This window comes from Crinia signifera, chromosome 8, assembly GCF_055691185.1.
Source record: "Crinia signifera chromosome 8, ASM5569118v1, whole genome shotgun sequence".
Lineage (NCBI taxonomy): Eukaryota > Metazoa > Chordata > Amphibia > Anura > Myobatrachidae > Crinia > Crinia signifera.
The window spans coordinates 108,903,615-108,923,441 of record NC_139224.1 but is presented as its reverse complement, the minus strand read 5'-3'; the positions used below and the strand labels follow the sequence as shown (position 1 = coordinate 108,923,441).

Sequence of the window (19,827 nt, the reverse complement as noted above, 5' to 3'; positions counted from 1 at the left end):
AAGGGTTAATGAATGCATTTTATGTCTGTTAACCTGGGCATAGATGCATTCCCATTTAGCATCAGCCCCGTTGTGGATGCTGCAAGGTTTGGTTACACCAATGGTTCCCAAACTTATTTGAGCCACGGCGCCCTAGGGAATCAGAATTTGTAGGCCAAACCTTTCTTATTGAGAAATTCAGAAATACATAATAGGTATATAGTGTTCATTCTAGCACCCGCCATATTTGACAACCCATGCAGTTCCTTTTCCCTGCCTGGGGTGTCGCTGTATGCTGTGGTATTTCTAGCACAGGTCTGGTTTGAATTTCAGTGCTGATATACAGATGACACTGTGCTAGAAGCACTACAGCAGACAGCGACACCCCAGGCAGGGAAGAGGAACTGCATGGGTTGTCAAATATGGCAGGTGCTAGAATGAACACTAGTATATTGTGCTTATATGTCATCCTTACTGTAGGTGCTGAGCGACAGGATTCGCTTCTAGTTTTCCACATGTTTTATAATTGGAAGCCACAAGCCCTGGTTTTACCTATTATATGGATCATAAATAGTTTGATATTGTCTTTGACCTCCAACCTTAGGCACCCCTGCAAGTGTCCCAAGGAACTCCAGGGTGCCTAGCATACAGTGTGGGAACCACTGGTTTACACACAACATTTTTACTGGTGTAATGTTCAATCCACATGAGAAAACTACATTAGTCCAATTCATTTTTAGTACAATGACCTCCAAAATTAATTATGATTCTAAAAAGAGGATTACAGCGAAAGATGATTCCTTTCATTACTTTCCTTGCTCACTTTTCCCCCATTTTAGGCTACAACATGATTCACTTTACACCGCTGCAGACACTGGGGAAATCTCGCTCTTGTTATTCTTTGGCTAACCAGTTACAGCTAAACCCTGACTTCTCTAGGCCGGGGCGGACATATGACTGGAGTGATGTTGGGAAGCTGGTGGAGAAGATGAGGACTGAGTGGGGAGTGTTGAGCATCACTGACGTTGTGTATAATCACACAGGTGAGGACGGAGTCTCCGATCTGTTTGGGACCATGATACAGCAACATGAAAAATGTTTCCTACAGCCACAGAAATAAAAACTAAATGTTTTACAGGTGATACATTTGATTTAATGCATATTCATAAATACTAAGGCGTGAATTTGCTACAGGAAAGGTGATGTTGCATAGCAACCAATCAGATTTTGTCTATCATTTTCTAGGATGCAATGAAAGACAGAATCTGATTGGTTGCTATGGGCAACATCACTTCTTTTAAATAAATCTACACCTAAGTGTTAGATATCGTCACATCAGTACTATTAGTACTACAGGTTGAGTATCCCTTATCTCAAATCCTCGGGACCACGAGCATTCCGAAAAAGGGATTTTTCAGTTTTTTTGCAATAAATTCTTTATTACATACTTACCTGTCCCCTGGTGGGTCCCCGATGGTCCCTTGGCGTCCTTGGAGTCCTCCGGCGTCCATGGCAGGCCTTCAGCTTCATCTCCGGCGTCTCCAGTGGTCCCAGGAGTGCATTGCACGCAATGCACTCCTGGGTCCGCTGGAGATGCCGGAGATGAAGCTGAAGGCCTGCCGTGGACGCCGGAGGACTAGGTTAGTATAAAAAAGGGTCGGGGGGGGGGGGGGGGGGGATTGAACTGTTCAAAAAAAGAACACGGTTTTTGGAATAATTGGGATAATGGTTATCCGGATACCGGATACTCAACCTGTATTAGTATTTTCTGCAGTACTCCAAGTAAATATATTTGCAAAAAGCAATAAAAGCCTTCTAAAGTATATCACTAGAATTACCATCACTAAACACAAAAAAACTTAACATTCACCCCACCCCTGGTTTGAAGGTATCTGGTTGAAGGAAGAAAGTAACCATTTCAACATTCTTAATGTTGTCACCACAGTGTATAATGCCGACATGGTTCAACTGTTGGCAGGCACCATGTTGATATCTTTAAAATGTCATCATGTTCACAACGTCGGCATCCGAGGGGGGGGGGGGGGGGGTGGGGCTAGGCTGCATGGAAGAGGAGGGGCTAATGTTAGGCTATGGGGGTTATGGTGGGATGGGATGGGGGCATTAGGGGAGAGGTAGGGATTAGGGTTAAGCATAGTGGGGAAAATACTCACCAGGATATAGCTGCAGAGACATTGTTCCCGTAACTTATCCACACATGATCGCCTGGATCTGGAAGAAGGAGCTGGTGCAGCCTCCAGGACAAGGTACAACATTGCTAGACAACCAGGGACTGTGTGGTAAGCATTCATCATGTCAACATAGCATCCATATAGACAACTGTCATCCAATCATACTTAACCTGGTGTGAGTGGGTTCCTACCAGACTTCATACCAGAGAGTACTTACAAAGTCCTCCCTCAGGTAATTCCGGAGAGAAGGATAAAAAGCCCTCCAGTATAGCAGGACCTGACATCATAGTTTTCCACACACTGTCTTCTTCAAGGCACCACTCATACCCCAGGTCGGGGATATATGCATTTATGTCATTTTTTCTTTGTTTTTAGTGGGGTTTAATAAAACGTAATACTCTATAGAAGCCTTTTTATTAAAAATTTTAATTTTCGTCTATTTGGAATACTGCATCTGTTCCTAACTTTTTCTGTAAAATATTAATAGTACTGATGTGAGGAGATGGATCTGATAAGCCATTTATACAGTTGTGCCATTGAGTAATGGGATGCTGAGACGCAGATGAGATGAGACTAATGCCGGCCACACACCCTGAGAAATGGGACAGTTGGCTCAGTTTTGCCGTGTGTTTGGTCCCAGAGCGATCTCAGTGACAAGTAATGATCTTATCCTAGCAGTCCCCAGTGGAAGTGGCAGAACGCTGAATAGCTGCATCGCCTGCTTATGTTGCCAAACTGGATCGCTTGTCATTTGGGACAACAGGATTAGCCTTTGGTATCTTCAGGCAGACCTGTATACATTGTGTGGTTATGGATGTTACAGCATGTGTACTGCTACACATTAGCTCTGCTGTGATGGGGTGGGACAGTTGTGTTTTACTGTGTTGTATACCACATACATAATGCTCTGTTTTTGCACAGCTTCTAATAGCAAGTGGATTCAGGAGCACCCGGAGTGTGGGTACAACCTGCTGAACTCCCCACACCTGAAGCCAGCCTGGCTCCTGGACAGGGCTTTATGGCACCTGACGTGTAAAGTTATGGATGGAAAGTACGCTGCACGGGGACTTCCAGCATTGATTCAGAATGACCAGCAGCTTAATGTGAGTTACAAAGAAAGAATTAAGGGCCTAATTCATTAGTGATTGGAACGGGGAGAATTCGGCCCAGTTCCGCAAGTGCATATTTCCGCATGTGCAGACCCCGGCAACTAATGGGTTTGGTGATTTATATACTTGCCAGGCCGTTCATTGCAGGGAGGTTGGGCTGAGGAATGCCCATCATTTTTTAGGCCTCTCCATGAAAACACCCAGCGTTCTCATGGGAACGCAGGCAGGCGGCTGACGTCACAGGACGCTCTTCCGTGGACACTGAAGGAAATAAAAGTCAGTTGCGACTGACTTTTATTTCTGAAGGCAGGAGAAATCATTCGATAGTTGGCGACCATCGAATGATTTCTCCTGCTAGCGTACACGTGCAAGGGGATGGTCGGCATTTCAGTGCTCGGTAAGCAGTGGTTTTCGCTACTTACTGAGGTCCTATGGGAGTGATTCATGTTGACACGTAAGCTGCAGAAATCGCTGATTACTGAGCGCTAGAACGCTGCCCCGCCGCTGAATCCCCTCGGGACCATGCGAGGTGATGTGTTAGCTAACACATCCCCTCACACGCATCCGCTAGTAGGAGAAATTATTCAATGCTCGACAACCATCAAATGATTTCCCTTGCCTTCGGAAATAAAAGTCAGTCTGTACTGACCTTTATTTCCTTCGGTGTCCGCCGAAGAGGGGGCTGGGGCTGACATCCTGTGATGTCATCCACCCGCCTCCGACAGGCATCGGCCTACCTGCGTTCCCATGGGAACGCCCAGCAATTTCATGGTGACACCCATAAAACGCTAGGCGTTCCCATGGGTGAGCCCCAATTTCCGCCCTCGGCCCTCCCTCCCTGCAACGAACGGCCCGGCGAGTGTAACTTAACCAAACACCTCAAATTGATATTGAGCGCTGATTGTATATTCCGTACTGCTGCTGGACCTGAAGGGGGATTACCAAACCACTTAGATTCAAAAGCCCAAGAAAGAAAGATAGGAACAGCGCTGTACTGAATATATAAAATTTATTATATAAAATACATTAAACACATTATTATGGCCAATATGGACAAACAAGACACACAAACACAGAACACAAGAACTCCCCCTCAATACTGGTGCTGGTTAGTTTTATGGTTAGGCATGCAATTGCGGACTTTTGCTCATAAACAGAGCCAGTCAGCAGGATTAGTGTCTGAGTTCAAGTCCCCACAAATATGTGCACATTTATTGTGGTATACTTATTGTAATCCAGGGGTCATGTGAGCGGCTTGCAGACAGCGGCGAGTTTCTCCGACCGTTAGCACTCGGTCATATCCGAGAATGGTTCGTCAGCTAGATGGTTTGGGCAGCCTTTGTGTCCTCACTCAACGCGTTTCTCCGCCTTAGCGTCCCTCAGAGGCTTCCTCAGGAGAAGTATGTGTGTAACTTGCAGAAGAAGTGTGTAACTTGCCATAGCCATTCAGTATCAAGGTCCGCACATGCACAAATACAGACCCCGCCACCATTGGAATGTTAAAGAATCACCCCCTAAATGTGCAGTACAGGACAAACGTTTCAGATCCTCTCAAGGTGGAGAACTCCTTTAATTGCTTTGTGGGATTATATATATCTGGTGCACTTAATATAATGTAATTGAAATGCAATACTGTCCAGATGATCCTTCAACAGCATTGGTTTATTGGAGCGCAGCACAGACATGTGTTCTAGGCATGGCTCCTTGTATAAAAGTAACATAAGGATGTCTATGTGACCAGTGTAGTTGGAATGTTGGCATGGCTAAAAGCGGCAGGTAAACTAAACCGCAGCTGTTCTGCACAAGAGACAAATTAACAAATTACTAACGCAGTCTTCAGATTAGGTGAACAAAGCAGCTACTGTAGGTTTTAATTCAACAAATAATGAGGAAATACAAAAACAGCAGAGTCATCTTATTGTCATAATCAAAAAAAAATTGTCGGAGCAGTGGAAATGTAGGACTGGGTTTTCATGCAGGACTGTAAAGCACAATGTTCTGTCAGTCTGCATTCATGTCATTTATTGTCTCTGCAGAACGTCCGGGGCATCATGTGGGAGGACATATTCCCCAAACTTAAACTCTGGGAGTTTTACCAAGTCAATGTTGCTAAAGCCGTGGAACAGTTCAGAACCCTGCTCACATCTGGTAAGCAACACAACCTATCTTTGGCAACAAGCGGACATATTGTAAACTCCGCTATGGATACTTAGGGTGTAAATTCACTTAAGCTTGTAAAACAGACAAGTGGCGATGTTTCCATGATAGCTAGTAATTGGTTACTATGGGCAACACCATCACTTGTCTGCTTTGGAAGCTTTAATATATCTACCTATTGGAGGGCTTAGTAACTTAATTGAGCTGCAAAATGTTTACACTAACTTTTTGGGTTCTGTATGTTTTCATAGATTCATAGTTCATAATGTCAACATGGTCCTTATGTCGACGCACTGTGTCAACACTGAGGAAATTACATGCTCAGAATGACGACAAAACAGTGTTGTACTCAAGCGCAATGGTTTGGATGCAACACTGATGGCGTGAAGACTGTGCATGTGCAGAAACTGGTCTGCACATGTGCAGAACACTTCCTGCATCATTGCTCGCAGTGCGCCCAAGCTACAGCATGGATTACATGATGTGGTAATTTGGGGGGACACAGTTTTGGGAAGGGAACTGTTCTACAAAACAACTCGGTTTTGTAATCGTTCCGTGTATTACAGTGAAGGTATCCTAGCCTTGCAAAAATGCGGGCTGGTTTCACTCCTTGCGGTGAATCTTTTTCACTGAAAATCTGATTCACCCTATTCAATGTTCGCCGAAAGCGAACAGTGAATGCGGCCAGTTCTCCGTTTCATGCTCGCTGCAATTCGCTGGTGTATTTCAATGGGGTTTTCACTGTGATTCACCAAGTGTATTCAATGCTAGGATGGAGAACTGCTTTCAGCATGATTTTTGCCATGATTCACCATTTTGCATTCGACATCTTCTTAGGTGAACTGGAAAGTGATCTTTTAAAATAAAGTTGTTGTTTTTTTTGGTGTAAAAAAAAAATCTGAATTTTTTTTCTGTGAAGGGGCATGCTATTATATATTTAATTTAAAAATGTTTTTTTTTACACATTTGCCAGCAGGGGGCCGGGAGCCACTCGTTAAATATTCACTTCACACTGGTACCGCTCATTACATATGCTTGAGCGGGACCAGTGAAGCGGCTCCCTACCCGTGTTCCCTGCCAGCTCTCCAGAGGGGCAGCTTCTGCTGCCTGTGTTCCTGGGAGCCCTCCTTCTCCCCCACAAATTCTGGGGCATACAGGGAGGCTTACATCTCCCTGCCTGCCGCCGTCCCCTGGCATATTTATATATGAAGGGCCCAGGCAGCTTATGGGGGCATTGCATGTGAGGGGAGAAGTCATCATGTATGGGGACTGGTGACTGCATCTTTATTTTGGAACTTTGTTTTTGAATCTAGCACAACATTAAATAGCAATGTTGGTTTTTATTCTAGGTGGTCAGAAAAAAGGTTCAAAAGCTGATTCGAAGCACCTTGTGATCATTCAGGACCCACAATACAGGCGCTTTGGGTGCACCGTAGATATGGATACAGCTCTCAGCACTTTCATACCACACAGGTACCAGACAGACATGTTTAACACAGTGCTGTTATTGTTGCTTTATCGGATTCAATTTCCTCTACCACTTATATGTGGCTCTGCACTTTTGGTTATCAAAATGTATCATATCTTTTGTTACAGTAATGGCCCCTCTTCCATCGAGGAATGTTGCACCTGGTTCCGCAAACGTCTGGAAGAGTTGAATGCTGAGAAGCACAAACAAATGAACTTTCATCATGAACAGGTGCAAATCTCCTAATTTAAGAATTGCATTGTGCTTGAAGCTATAAGACTTTGCACACAGGGATACAGTGATGACACATTTGTACGTATGGTGAGGTGTAGCTCAAAAAAGTGTTACAGAATGGAAAAATTTTCAAGACAATCCTCATCAGTGCTTTCTAATAGGTGATACGTTACATGTAAGGTCATGGACAGGTATACATTAAAAAGAGTTACCAATGCAGCATACTGTACTCACTAATGCTGCATGGCAATATGCCTTGATTTTCTGCATCAGTTATCTAACTACTTATCTTCTAGTTCTCAGCCTTGTGAGATTTTGGCATGCCGGGGATCATGGGAATTATCGTTGGTCAATAGTTGGAGAACAAAAGACCTACAGAAATCTGTGGTTCATAAACACTCAGGCTGATGTGGCCAATGGCTGGATTTGTTTGTTGCATTTTGTCAGAACTGACTGGTTCAATTAGATTTTTATGTGAGCAGTGATAGCGTGCCAACTAATTACAAATTGGACAACAACTCTTGTAGCTTTAGGGCAGGTTATGACAGGTCAAAGGCAATGTACATGTCTAGTTATTCTACATTCAAAGACACTTCTTACACATGAGTTGTCTTAGCTAATGCAGTTCAGATCAGTGCACAAGGATGAAATAAACACATTGCATTATTAGTTCTATTACAGGTTAACCAACTGTCATTTTGCATACATGTCACATATCTGTTCTTTTATTCAGGCAGTGAATTGCACTTTAGGTACCCTGACATATGAACGACTGGCAAATCATGGTCCAAAGCTTGGCATCATTACAAAGAAAGATCCCATAGTTACAAGGTAACATTGCTGTTCTATTATGTGTATTCTTTTATTTTAGATGATAAAATATTTGTTAAATTCTTAACAATGTTGGATCAATAAGCAGTGTTAAATCCAGGTGTGGTATGCCACTAAGACGGTCAGATGTGGAACTAATGACCATCAGAATCCCGTCATCCGGTACCCGTTAAATCTAGACCTGTGGGCTGAAGAGGGAGAATTCAGTGTAGGAGGGATGTTTGTAAACTCAGGGCTATTTTTGTGCCGGCTCCAGCAGGATTCTAGTTCACTCTTTCTGACAAAATATTTCTTAGATGGACAAAACCATTTGCACTGCAGGTGAGGCAGGTGTAAAACCCCACCCAAATCTAATTATCTCTGCACAAGTAACACCTGCCTCACTGCAGTGCACATGGTTTTGTCCATCTAAGAAATACTTTGTCAGAAAGAGTGAACTAGAATAAGGACCTCAGTTCCTGCTGGAGCCTGCACAAAAATAGCCCTGTGTAAACTGTTCAGTTTTAAATGCTTAATTTTTATTCTAATAACATGTTTATTCGCCCTGCATGCATTTAAGGGCAATGTAGTCTTTTCTTTTCATAATAACTGTTAGTATATCTTTTTCTTCCTAGTTTTGATAACATTGAAAAAGGTGCATTCAATGCATTGACTGACCCATAGTGACCCATTATTTACCTGACCCATGTATTTTATAGCCCTGGGGATCTGCCTGTATATGTTGCATGCAATGGTAAATGTCACCAAGAAAGTATCTTATAAATGTTAGGATAATGGTGTTGATATATTTATAGTTCAGTAAAGAAATTGGGGTTGGCCCTTAAGGCTGCATCTACACATTGCGTTTAAGGCTGCATCTACACATTTCGTTTAGGCTGCGTCTACACATTTCGTTTTTAAGGCTGCATTTACACATTGCGTTTGAGGCTGCGTCTACACATTGCGTTTAAGGCTGCATTTACACATTGCGTTTAAGGCTGCATTTACACATTGCGTTTAAGGCTGCGTCTACACATTGCGTTTAAGGCTGCGTCTACACATTGCGTTTAAGGCTGCGTCTACACATTGCGTTTAAGGCTGCGTCTACACATTGCATTTAAGGCTGCGTCTACACATTGCGTTTGAGGCTGCATCTACACATTGCGTTTAAGGCTGCGTCTACACATTGCGTTTGAGGCTGCGTCTACACATTGCGTTTGAGGCTGCATCTACACATTGCGTTTAAGGCTGCGTCTACACATTGCGTTTAAGGCTGCGTCTACACATTGCGTTTAAGGCTGCATCTACACATTGCGTTTAAGGCTGCGTCTACACATTGCGTTTGCGTTTAAGGCTGCGTCTACACATTGCGTTTAAGGCTGCGTCTACACATTGCGTTTAAGGCTGCGTCTACACATTGCGTTTAAGGCTGCGTCTACACATTGCGTTTAAGGCTGCGTCTACACATTGTGTTTGAGCAGGATGCAGTCAAACAGGATCCTGTTTAGCAGGATGCATTTTCTTGTGTTTACACATTGCTTTTAGCAGGATGCAGCAGGCTTGTGTATATAATACAGGTTGAGTATCCCGTATCCGAGTATCCATTATCCGAATTATTCCAAAAACCATACATTTCAGAAAGTGGGAAAAATTTTTTTTGCTAAAAACTTACTGGGGACATCTGTAACAGCACTACTGAGGACATGATATGTAACAACACTACTGAGGATATGATATGTAATTGGCACTAAATATGTGCAAGAAAATGATTGCTTGGCATTCAAATTCAGTGCCTGAGATACTACACAAATTTTGTTTCATGTTTTGAAACCATGTTTTTTGAACAAATAAAATATATTTGTGTGCATTTCATGTAGTTGATGTGTTTATACAGCATACATGCAAGATACTTCAAAATACATAATTTAAAATAAAATATTCCGAAATACGGAATAATCCGTTATCCAAAATTCTGCTGGTCCCGAGCATTTTGGATAAGGGATACTCAACCTGTATATCCTCTTGAGTAAGCCTCCCACTAAACATCTCCGGTTTGACAGCATCCTGACAAAATGCAATGTGTATATGCAGCCATAGATTTAAATGTCCTTCCAGCCAAACGGGTCCCTTTAAAAGGAACCTGTCAAAAAGCAATGTGTAGACGAAGTGTAAAGGCCCCCATACACTATACGATTTTGGGACGATTTCATCCGATTTCGGCACTTTGGGCCGATAACCAGATGAAATCGCCCCAAAATCGCAGGTGTGTGATGTATGATCCGATCCGATGCGCGGTCCCGTGCGCATCGGACCGGATCAGGGAGGTCGGACGGTCAGCACATAAGATCATCCGACCTCCCTGTATGCTATGCATATGCCTGCCCACCTGTCAGGCATATGCATGCAGACGGCGGGGGGGCGGGGGAGCACGGCGGGCAGACACACTGACCTGGCCGGCTGTGATCACAGATAGCAGCGGCAGTAGTGGGGGCGGGCGGCGGCAGTAGTGGGGGCGGGCGGCAGCTCACAAAAGTTCCCGGCGGGTGATGCTGACCTGGCCGGCATGCTGTGGTCTCAAATACAGTAGTAGCGCTGCCGCTGCGGGACGCACAGCGGCGGCTATTAGATTTTCAAAATAGCTGTCAAATGACCGGCCGTTCTGTGATTGGCTGAGAGCTCTCTCAGCCAATCACAGAACGGCCGGTCATTTGACAGCTATTTTGAAAATCTAATAGCCGCCGCTGTGCGTCCCGCAGCGGCAGCGCTACTACTGTATTTGAGACCACAGCATGCCGGCCAGGTCAGCATCACCCGCCGGGAACTTTTGTGAGCTGCCGCCCGCCCCCACTACTGCCGCCGCCCGTCCCCACTACTGCCGACGCCCGCCCCCACTACTGCCGACGCCCGCCCCCACTACTGCCGCTGCCCGCCCCACTGCTCCTCACCGCCCTGCAGCTCCCCATTTGTTTTACATGTGATAAATCGCATGCGATTTATCACATGTAAAATCTGGCTCATCAAGTGCCAAATTTTATGTGAGCCTCCCGGGGAGCTGCCGGGCGGCTCACAGGAGAATTGGGTCCGACTTGTCCTAAGGACAAGTCGGCCTAATGTATGGGGGCCTTAAGTAGGATCCATGTATGATCATACTGTGAGCCATTCCCAACCTGTCCAGTCTATGCTATAGAGCTTTGCAGATGTGAAGTTCTAAAAAGGACAGGACAGATTGTAACACATCTGTTGCACTCTTCTAATGTGGAACAGTTGTTGATCAACCCTATACTTGCTATTCTGACATTTGAGCACCTAGAATAAAGCTAATGGTTTAAAATTGGCTTATCTATCAGTTTTTTTTCTAGTTGTTATTTTATCCTTCATACTCTTTGTAGATACTTCACTTTCCCATTTGGAGCCATGTCTCTGGAAGAAGAGGAGCCGCTAATGCACCAGCCAGAGAAAGCGTGCTATTTCATGGCTCACAATGGCTGGGTCATGGGGGATGACCCTCTACGGAACTTTGCTGATTCAGGTAGTCACTCATTCTGTAGATTAATACCGACCATGTGCTGCATATATCCATGTTTACAGATCTTTATTTTACAGTACATACCTATTATGTTTTAAAAGATTTTTTTATTAAAACATAATTTCCAGTAACTGGAGAATAGTGATGCTCTATATGGAAATATGTTAATAGAAGTAAGTTAAAAATGTAATAATATCTAAATGATACATACATGCAATTAGACTATGCAATATTTAGAATTAGGAGGACAATTAAAGATGCTTGGGAATCTGGACTGAGCATTTCCTGCACTATGTGACATTACTGGAGATGTTGGGTAATTAACTCTTGTACAATTTTATGGCACTTTTCATGTCTTTGATTTTTAATCAATGTTAAAGTAACATTGGCATCAGGTTTTTCTTGAGCCTCCAGCCTTGCAAAATAGTTCTGAACAAAAAACATACTGCTACTACTACTTACTAGTTACTAATTAGTAACAAGTAGACCATTACGGCCCAGTTTTCTAAGCTTTTATTTCAATTTCGAAGGAGAAAGTTTAAAGTGGCATCTCGAGTTTTGCTTAAAATGTGGCATACAATATTAAAAGTAGGCTAGCCTATCCTTCATAAATGTTTTGCAGCAGGTACCAGAAGATAAAATGTGTTGGGAAGTATTGTTCCCGTAGTATGACAGTAAAGGCATATGTGACCCTGATAAGAAGGATATTTATAATAATTAGAAAGATTGTTTGGTACTCTTTACTTAGTTGGGCGCCAGCGATTGAAATCGCGGGCGTCGGGGGTAAAAATCGCGGCCATCGCGGGTAAATCGGGATGGCCGCGATGCCCGCGATGACCGCGATTTTCCCATAGGGAACAATGTTAAAACGGCTGATTGACCGCGATTTTACTGTTAAATGCCTCAATGGACCCGATTTGGGGCCAAATAGGTCAAATTAACCCTTAAATGTCCCCCCAAATTTTTAACGCCACCCCACGATCCACGCCAACCCGAAGCATGGCGAGCGCAGCGAGCCCGCGAGGGACGGCGGTACGCGTCCTCCGACCTTTTCATGCCCTACTATCCACTAGGGCGTGGTGTGAGAATATAATAGTGTGGCGAGCGCAGCGAGCCACCGAGCCCGAAGCGTGGCGAGCGCAGCGAGCCCCGCGAGGGGACGCGGATACCTTCACAGGTAGACGCGTCCCCTCGCGGGCTTCACAGGTGTCCGCCTCGCCACGGACACCTGTGAAGCCCGCGAGGGGACGCGCATAACTGTGAAGGTATCCGCGTCCCCTCGCGGGGCTCGCTGCGCTCGCCACGCTTCGGGCTCGGTGGCTCGCTGCGCTCGCCACACTATTATATTCTCACACCACGCCCTAGTGGATAGTAGGGCATGAAAAGGTCGGAGGACGCGTACCGACGCCCCTCGCGGGCTCGCTGCGCTCGCCACGCTTCGGGTTGGCGTGGATCGTGGGGTGGCGTTAAAAATTTGGGGGGACATTTAAGGGTTAATGGGCTCTGTGGCCCATTTAACATTGATTCCTATGGCCAAATCGGGTGGATTGAGCCATTTAACAGTAAAATCGGGTCCATCGTGCGTTTTAACATTGATTCCTATGGTAAATCGTGAGCATCGCGTCGCGGGCATCGCGGGTACATTTATAGCCGGCCGCGACGCGACCGACACGATTTCCATGTTTAACATTGGTTTCAATGGGAAATCGCGGGCATCGCGTCGGTCGCGTCGCGGCCAGACATAAATGTACCCGCGATGCCCGCGACGGGCGCCCATCTAGGTAAAGAGTACCGATTGTTTAATATAAATAATGACGGTAAAGTCCCATACACACTGGGTGACCTAGGCTGACGCTGATATAGTCAATAGCATTGTTCGTGGATGGCCAATATTGAGTGTGCACCCTAAATCATATCGGTAAACGATATTGTTCAGTGACATCACCGGGACACGCTGAACATGCGGGTCATTGGTATACGGTATAGCCAAATTGACCTTCATGTTCTTCTGACAGTAGAGGTCATTCATGATGCACAGAAGTGCGCGTTGTTAACAGTATTGAGTGGCCCGACCACCAATTACTACACCAACTACTGTTATTCTGAAACCTTATGTATCCACACCTGCCTGCTCTTCAAGAGATTCATGCATTTCATGGCATTGTCCCACACTACCTGGAGTGTAGGCCACCCTACTTTATCCCTCCCAGAGACTGTGACGTGGTTCACCTCATTGGGGCTCTACCACACAATGTAAATAAACCACTTCTGTCCACTGCCATGTTTTGGTTTGGGTTCTGGTAGTTAGGATATATTTTCTTTCTGCTTCGGTAAGTAACTCACGACAGCCCTATACTGGAAACTGATTTTACCAGACAGTAATATTCTGTTGCTCTTTCCAGACTCCAATGTGTACCTGCGCAGAGAGCTGATCTGCTGGGGGGACAGTGTGAAGCTACGTTACGGTGACAAGCCATCAGACTGTCCCTACCTTTGGGATCACATGAGGAAATACACTGAAATCAGCGCCACCCACTTTCATGGTGTGCGTCTTGACAACTGCCATTCCACCCCCATTCACGTGGCTGAGGTAAGCAGCTCTGCAGGACATGGAGGGATGTTATGATAGAGGCAGAAGCCTAAATATGGCAGTGCAATGATTCCCAGTCATTACATAAAAGCGTCATGTAGAGCTTAATTTAATGCACTAGGATGAATGTCCGTGGCATGTCACATCACAGTAATGACAGCCACCAGTAATACATATTGCTTATTGAATAATGGGTCGGGATCATTGGGTCAACCATAAGATGGTCAACCGCCATTAGGTCAACACCGTTAGGTCGACATACTGGAAGGTCGACAGGGGTCTAGGTCGACAAGTGTTGCATATCAGATTAATCAGTGTAGTCTGGTGAAGTGGGTTAGAGGCATCACAGTGCAATTAAGATGAATGTTCAGTTATAGAAGATGCTACAGGGCTTGGCACACTGTTCTGCATGGCGTATTAAGGCTAGGTTCATGAATATACATCTGGAATTGTTTACACGGAGTAGGACAGATAACTATTTGGAAAATTATGTTTTGTCATAGCAGTCAGTCTGGTGTTATTCTTTATTTTCTAATTGGTCCTGATGAGCAATTCCGTATTTTGCAAACAGTGAATAATAATTGTTGGAGTGTATGCCTGGTTGATTGTTATAACTTTATGCTGCATATGGGATTTACTAGATGATATTTATGTATTCCAGGAAGTGTCTTATGATTGTGTGTTATGTGGCCTACACACGGGGGCGGCTGTGCTGAGCGATGCTAGATCGCTCGGCAAGGTCACTTAGCACACAGCGATGCACAGCGATGTGTCAGCGCTGTGGGCTGAGCGATCTGTCTCTCCGGTGAAAACACCGGCCCTGACTGGTGATCTGACTAGCTTTATCCTGCATGCAGAATCTTAATCACCTGGCGATAGCGATGTGCGGTGCTGTGCATCGCTATAGCTATGGCCCCTACACACGGAGCCATGTAGGGGCATTTTCTAAGTGATCTCGTCAGATTGCTCAGAAAATGGGCTGAAATCGCCCCATGTGTAGGCCCCATTAGTTTGTTCTCTAGCTGTTCACTGTATGTTGCTTTGTGTGTATCTGTGTGACAAATCAGTATGAGTGGAATATGCACTGTTGTGAATGACAATTATCTGCTAGAAGAGTAGTAGTTTATGCTTCTGTTTGTGTGGTTAGGTTTATGTTTCATATCTGTTGGTCACTTTATAGAGCTTTGTTGTATGTTCTGGAGCTACAGAGTGTCACAATAAGTGAGAGAACAGTGAGTGAGGAGCCACATGCCTATATTTGTACATTGGACTCTGTATATTGACATAAAGCTTTCTAATAATTATGTTTCTACTTGTACTATGGTTAGTACACAGCTAATCAATTTGAAAAGCACATGAGATTTTGTGTATGTGTCATTGTATTACACGCAGTCCATAGTGTGTCTGTCTGTGACATGCGTGTCTCTATACAGTATGTAGATCAGAATCACACACAGCACTTTGTATCTGTAGGAAATGCTGGCCGCAGCCCGGTTAGTCAGACCCAATCTCTATGTGATTGCTGAGCTGTTCACAGGCAGTGAATATATCGACAATGTGTTTGTCAACCGCCTGGGGATAACCAGCCTCATTCGAGGTATCTGCTCTATGAAGCTGCTGCTCTAATAAGTATTAATGCTGCAGTCAAATACTAAATGTTGCTGTGTTTTTTTTTCTCCCCCTAACTCTGCATCCTCTATGTTTTCCATTCACGTCTCCCTTTCATTGCGCATGGACATTGGCTTCATTCTCTGCCCCAAACCCCTCTGTGCCTAGTGCTCACTCCCCTCCCTTCCTCTCCTCTACTTTCTATGTGCACTTCTACTATCATTGCTTTCCTCTGTTCACATGCTTTCCACTCACATCCTTCCTTTCTCTCCTCTCTATCATTCCTACTCTTACCTTTTCCTTTCTCTTCTTCAATACTCTCTTCTATCTTTCTTTTTTGTTCTTTCTCATCTCTTTTCTTTGCACTCTACTACTTTACCTTTTGTCTCTCTGCCCCCTCTTTGCTCCTCTTTTGCACTGTCTTGTCTCCCGTTCTGTTCTTTCTCTCCCTGCCGGCTGCGCTCTTTGTAGTACTTGTTGGACGCTGCCAGGAAGGTGTGTCCGGACTTGTATGTAGTGGCTGAGCTGTTCACTGGGAGTGAGGAGCTGGACAATGTGTTTGTCACCAGACTGGCCATTAACTCTCTCATACGAGGTAGGCCGGTTGGGTTTTGCATGAACTAACTGTGCTTTGACTTTTGCTTTTCTAACATTATACTTAGTGTATACAGTAGTTGCATGTTTATTGTGTACTCATCTCTTTTACAATACAACATGGATTTGTCACAAAAACAAGAGCAGAAATCACTTTGCAGATACATTTTATATTAACTTTCGCTTACCCAGTGTTCTGTGACACAAGCACATACTAGAGTAAGCAGTATTGTCTAGAAGAAATACATCATTTTCAATTGAGGTGTTCATGATATATTTATATACACATCGGTAGGTGTTCCCTCCACAGGGATCTGAGCACTATTCATCCCTCCAATCCAGTCTCACTAGTTAAGCTCAATTTTCATGTATGAAGCAGTGATAAGGGAGGAGAAAGGAGCCAGAGGAAAAGTGGCCCATGCAACCAATCAGCTGCTCTGTATAATTTTATATTATGCAAATTATAGATGGTACTTCAGTGCTGATTGGTTGCCATGGGCCACTCCTCCTTTATCACTGCTTCATACATCTACCCCTGAATGTGGAAATGGGTGACAATGAGCTGTCGTACCATTGTATCAAATTGCTTATCTGTACACCACAATATGCATATCTCACATGAATGCACACAGACACTCACACTCTCCTACATTCTGACCATGTAGTATAACACTCATATCTTCATTGCTTAATAAAGTAAATATGTCACATATCACTGTGAAATGTAATTACTACTGCAGCTTATTGCAATATTTCTGTTTTACCAAATATCGGTTTCCATCACACAACTCCCAACTGTGCTTTTACTATAGGTGAGAGAAGAGATGTGAATAAATGTTAATCTTTCCTTAACAGAGGCCATGAGTGCGTACAATAGCCATGAGGAAGGCCGGCTTGTATATCGCTATGGTGGGGAGCCTGTGGGTTCCTTCGTGCAGCCCTGTCTGAGACCACTGGTTCCTGCAATTGCTCACGCTCTCTTCATGGACATCACACATGACAATGAGAGTCCAATAGAAGTAAGAGGATGCTCCCTTGTCTGATATCAGGGGTGGTTGAGAACAGTTTGGGGGTCTATTTATTGAATGAAAGTGTCATCACATCCCAGAAATGTTTTTGAGCCTATCCTAATCACCCCCAACTGGCATCATTGTCCACTTGCTGACATCTGAGAACTCACCATCTATCACTAGACATTGCATATGGGACACCTGCTTTGCCCCTAGTTAACCAGTAGATCAAGCTGCAGTTCTCAAAAACACCAGAAATCCTGGTCATTTAAATTGCGCGTCATAGGAGTATAGAGGGGACATGTCTGCAGACGTGGGTCCATCCACCCCCATCTCCCTCAGCTTTCACAAATCCAGTTACCATCATGGGACAATTCTATCAGCATGCAGTACTTCTACAATCGTGGACTGGTAATATAACCTTGCAAGCTTGCATCCAGTTGGTATTGTGACCTCTTAGCAAACATAGATCCAGATAATCAAACCTACATTGATTAATTATATATCATTATTTTTTTATTTTTCATATTATTTAGTAAAAGGTGTATTGTGATACATTTTAAGAAGAACATTTGTTCTTTTAGTATTAATGAAAAATATCTGTTTTAAGTACACCATCTAGTAAATTATTCAGCCAGCCCTGGCACGTCTCTTTCTTTTTTGAATAATATATTACCAGGGGAGTGATTAGCCCGTGCCAGCTGCTGCTAATTGCGCAACACACAAAACAAATCTTTTCTTGTTCTACACTTACCAATCAGCTGCCCCATATGTTTGACCAGTCATCACAACTGGGCAGGCATTTAAATATGCCCGCATTGTTGTGATTGTGTCTGGTTCATGTAAACAGCATATTGGTTGGATGGTATATGCTACACAAATGTACAATAAATTATAGGTCTTTTAGATCTATCCAAAGGCGGATTTAGACCTCATGGGGCCCTAGGCAAGATACCTGTTTGGGGCCCTCCTCCCCCCAGCAATCCATAGCACTATATTTTTTCTGCTGATTGCAGGCGGCATCAATGGAGTACCTTGACGCATGCAGTCTACCAATAAATGCTCAGCTGCGTGTGCGTCAGCATTGTGTACAAATCTTAATCATGCTTTAGGTCTTTTGGAAATAGGATTAATACCTGTGTCACATTTAAAGTAAGCTGACAGCCCACTTTACTTGACTATTTTTTTTTAATCCTATCAAAGAACATTAAAGGGACTTTGGGAGTGTGGGCAGGTTCATGTAATGTCATGACATCACGTGGTAGTCATGCAATGCTCCTCTGGGAATGTTTTGGATGGTCATGATCTCTATATGGCGCTCCTTGGGACTTGCTGGGCCCTAGGCAGGCTCCTAGGTTGCCTTGTGGAAAATCCACCTCTGGATATATCATATATATCTTGCACTTCAGCAAATGTGATATGTCTTATGCTTATAAATGTGATATGTCTTATGCTTATAAATGTGATATGTCTTATGCTTATAAATGTGATATGTCTTATGCTTATAAATGTGATATGTCTTTGAGATATGTCCTCACGGATACTTTATGCTTATACTCGAGTCAAAGCTCTTACCGATCTATCTTTCAGCAGCTGTATGAACATTATAACCCATTATAACATTAAAAGATAAGGAGGGACGTAGGCATTATTGTGAACTAGCCTGTTGTTTGGAAAAATAAAACATAGAATTTGACGGCAGATAAGAACCACTTGGCCCATCTAGTCTGCCGCTTTTTTAAACATGTTACCTCAAACCATATTTGATACTTATTTTTTTGTAAGGATATCAATATGCCTATCCCAAGTATTTTTAAATTGTTCTACTGTATTTGCCTCTACCACCTCTGATGGGAGGCTATTCCAGAGGTTATATATACACCGGTAGTTCTATATAGTTATATTTCAGAAACCAAGTTGGTATTTTTAGCATCTTGAAAGAGAAAAACAGTATGAGAGTTTGATTTTTCATTTTTAACAATGTTTCTTTATTATCTGTTGTCATTATTACGTATGTAACACATGTAGAACACTGACATGTTTTCCAGAAAGCTAATTGCACATTCTTATATTGCCAGCATCGATCCGCATACGATTCGTTGCCTAGCTCTGCCATTGTATCTATGGCATGCTGTGCTACAGGGAGTACCCGAGGGTATGATGAGATGGTGCCACATCAGGTTTGTTCTGAACTTATACAGCATTTTACAGCACTGCTAAGCACAATGCAGTAATACCGTATAGAGCATCCAACTTTTGGGTATTTTTTAATGTATTCAAATAAAGGTGTGGTCAGAATAATAATGAGGTTGCACAGCTAACAGACCCTGCTCCTTCCCGGCAGATTTCTGTGGTGACAGAAGAGCGCTTTTACACTAAGTGGAACCCAAATGTGACTCTTCCCAGTGCTGGAGAGGTCAACGCACAGACTGGTATTATTGCAGGAAAGAAGGCTCTAAACAAACTGCACCAAGAACTGGCCTACAGTGGATTCATTCAAGTAATTCATCCCTTGCTATTGTATGAGAACTGTGCGATGTCTCCATAACATCC

General features: G+C 43.8%; 1 protein-coding gene across 5 annotated transcripts in view; it reads left to right on the top strand.

Moving 5' to 3' along the window:
• Nucleotides 1-19,827, top strand: part of AGL (amylo-alpha-1,6-glucosidase and 4-alpha-glucanotransferase) — a 92,326-nt gene that overhangs the window by 45,061 nt on the left and 27,438 nt on the right. For 4 of the 5 annotated variants that reach the window (XM_083156957.1, XM_083156958.1, XM_083156959.1 and 1 more), the window contains 12 exons: nt 819-1,022; nt 3,090-3,271; nt 5,314-5,425; nt 6,784-6,907; nt 7,031-7,133; nt 7,870-7,967; nt 11,336-11,475; nt 13,875-14,062; nt 16,142-16,265; nt 17,120-17,283; nt 19,353-19,454; nt 19,619-19,774. In XM_083156957.1, the coding sequence (XP_083013083.1) occupies nt 819-1,022; nt 3,090-3,271; nt 5,314-5,425; nt 6,784-6,907; nt 7,031-7,133; nt 7,870-7,967; nt 11,336-11,475; nt 13,875-14,062; nt 16,142-16,265; nt 17,120-17,283; nt 19,353-19,454; nt 19,619-19,774 (1,697 nt within the window). Of the gene's footprint in view, nt 1-818; nt 1,023-3,089; nt 3,272-5,313; nt 5,426-6,783; nt 6,908-7,030; nt 7,134-7,869; nt 7,968-11,335; nt 11,476-13,874; nt 14,063-15,535; nt 15,660-16,141; nt 16,266-17,119; nt 17,284-19,352; nt 19,455-19,618; nt 19,775-19,827 lie in introns of all 5 variants that reach the window. The other variant, XM_083156960.1, reaches the window with a different exon arrangement.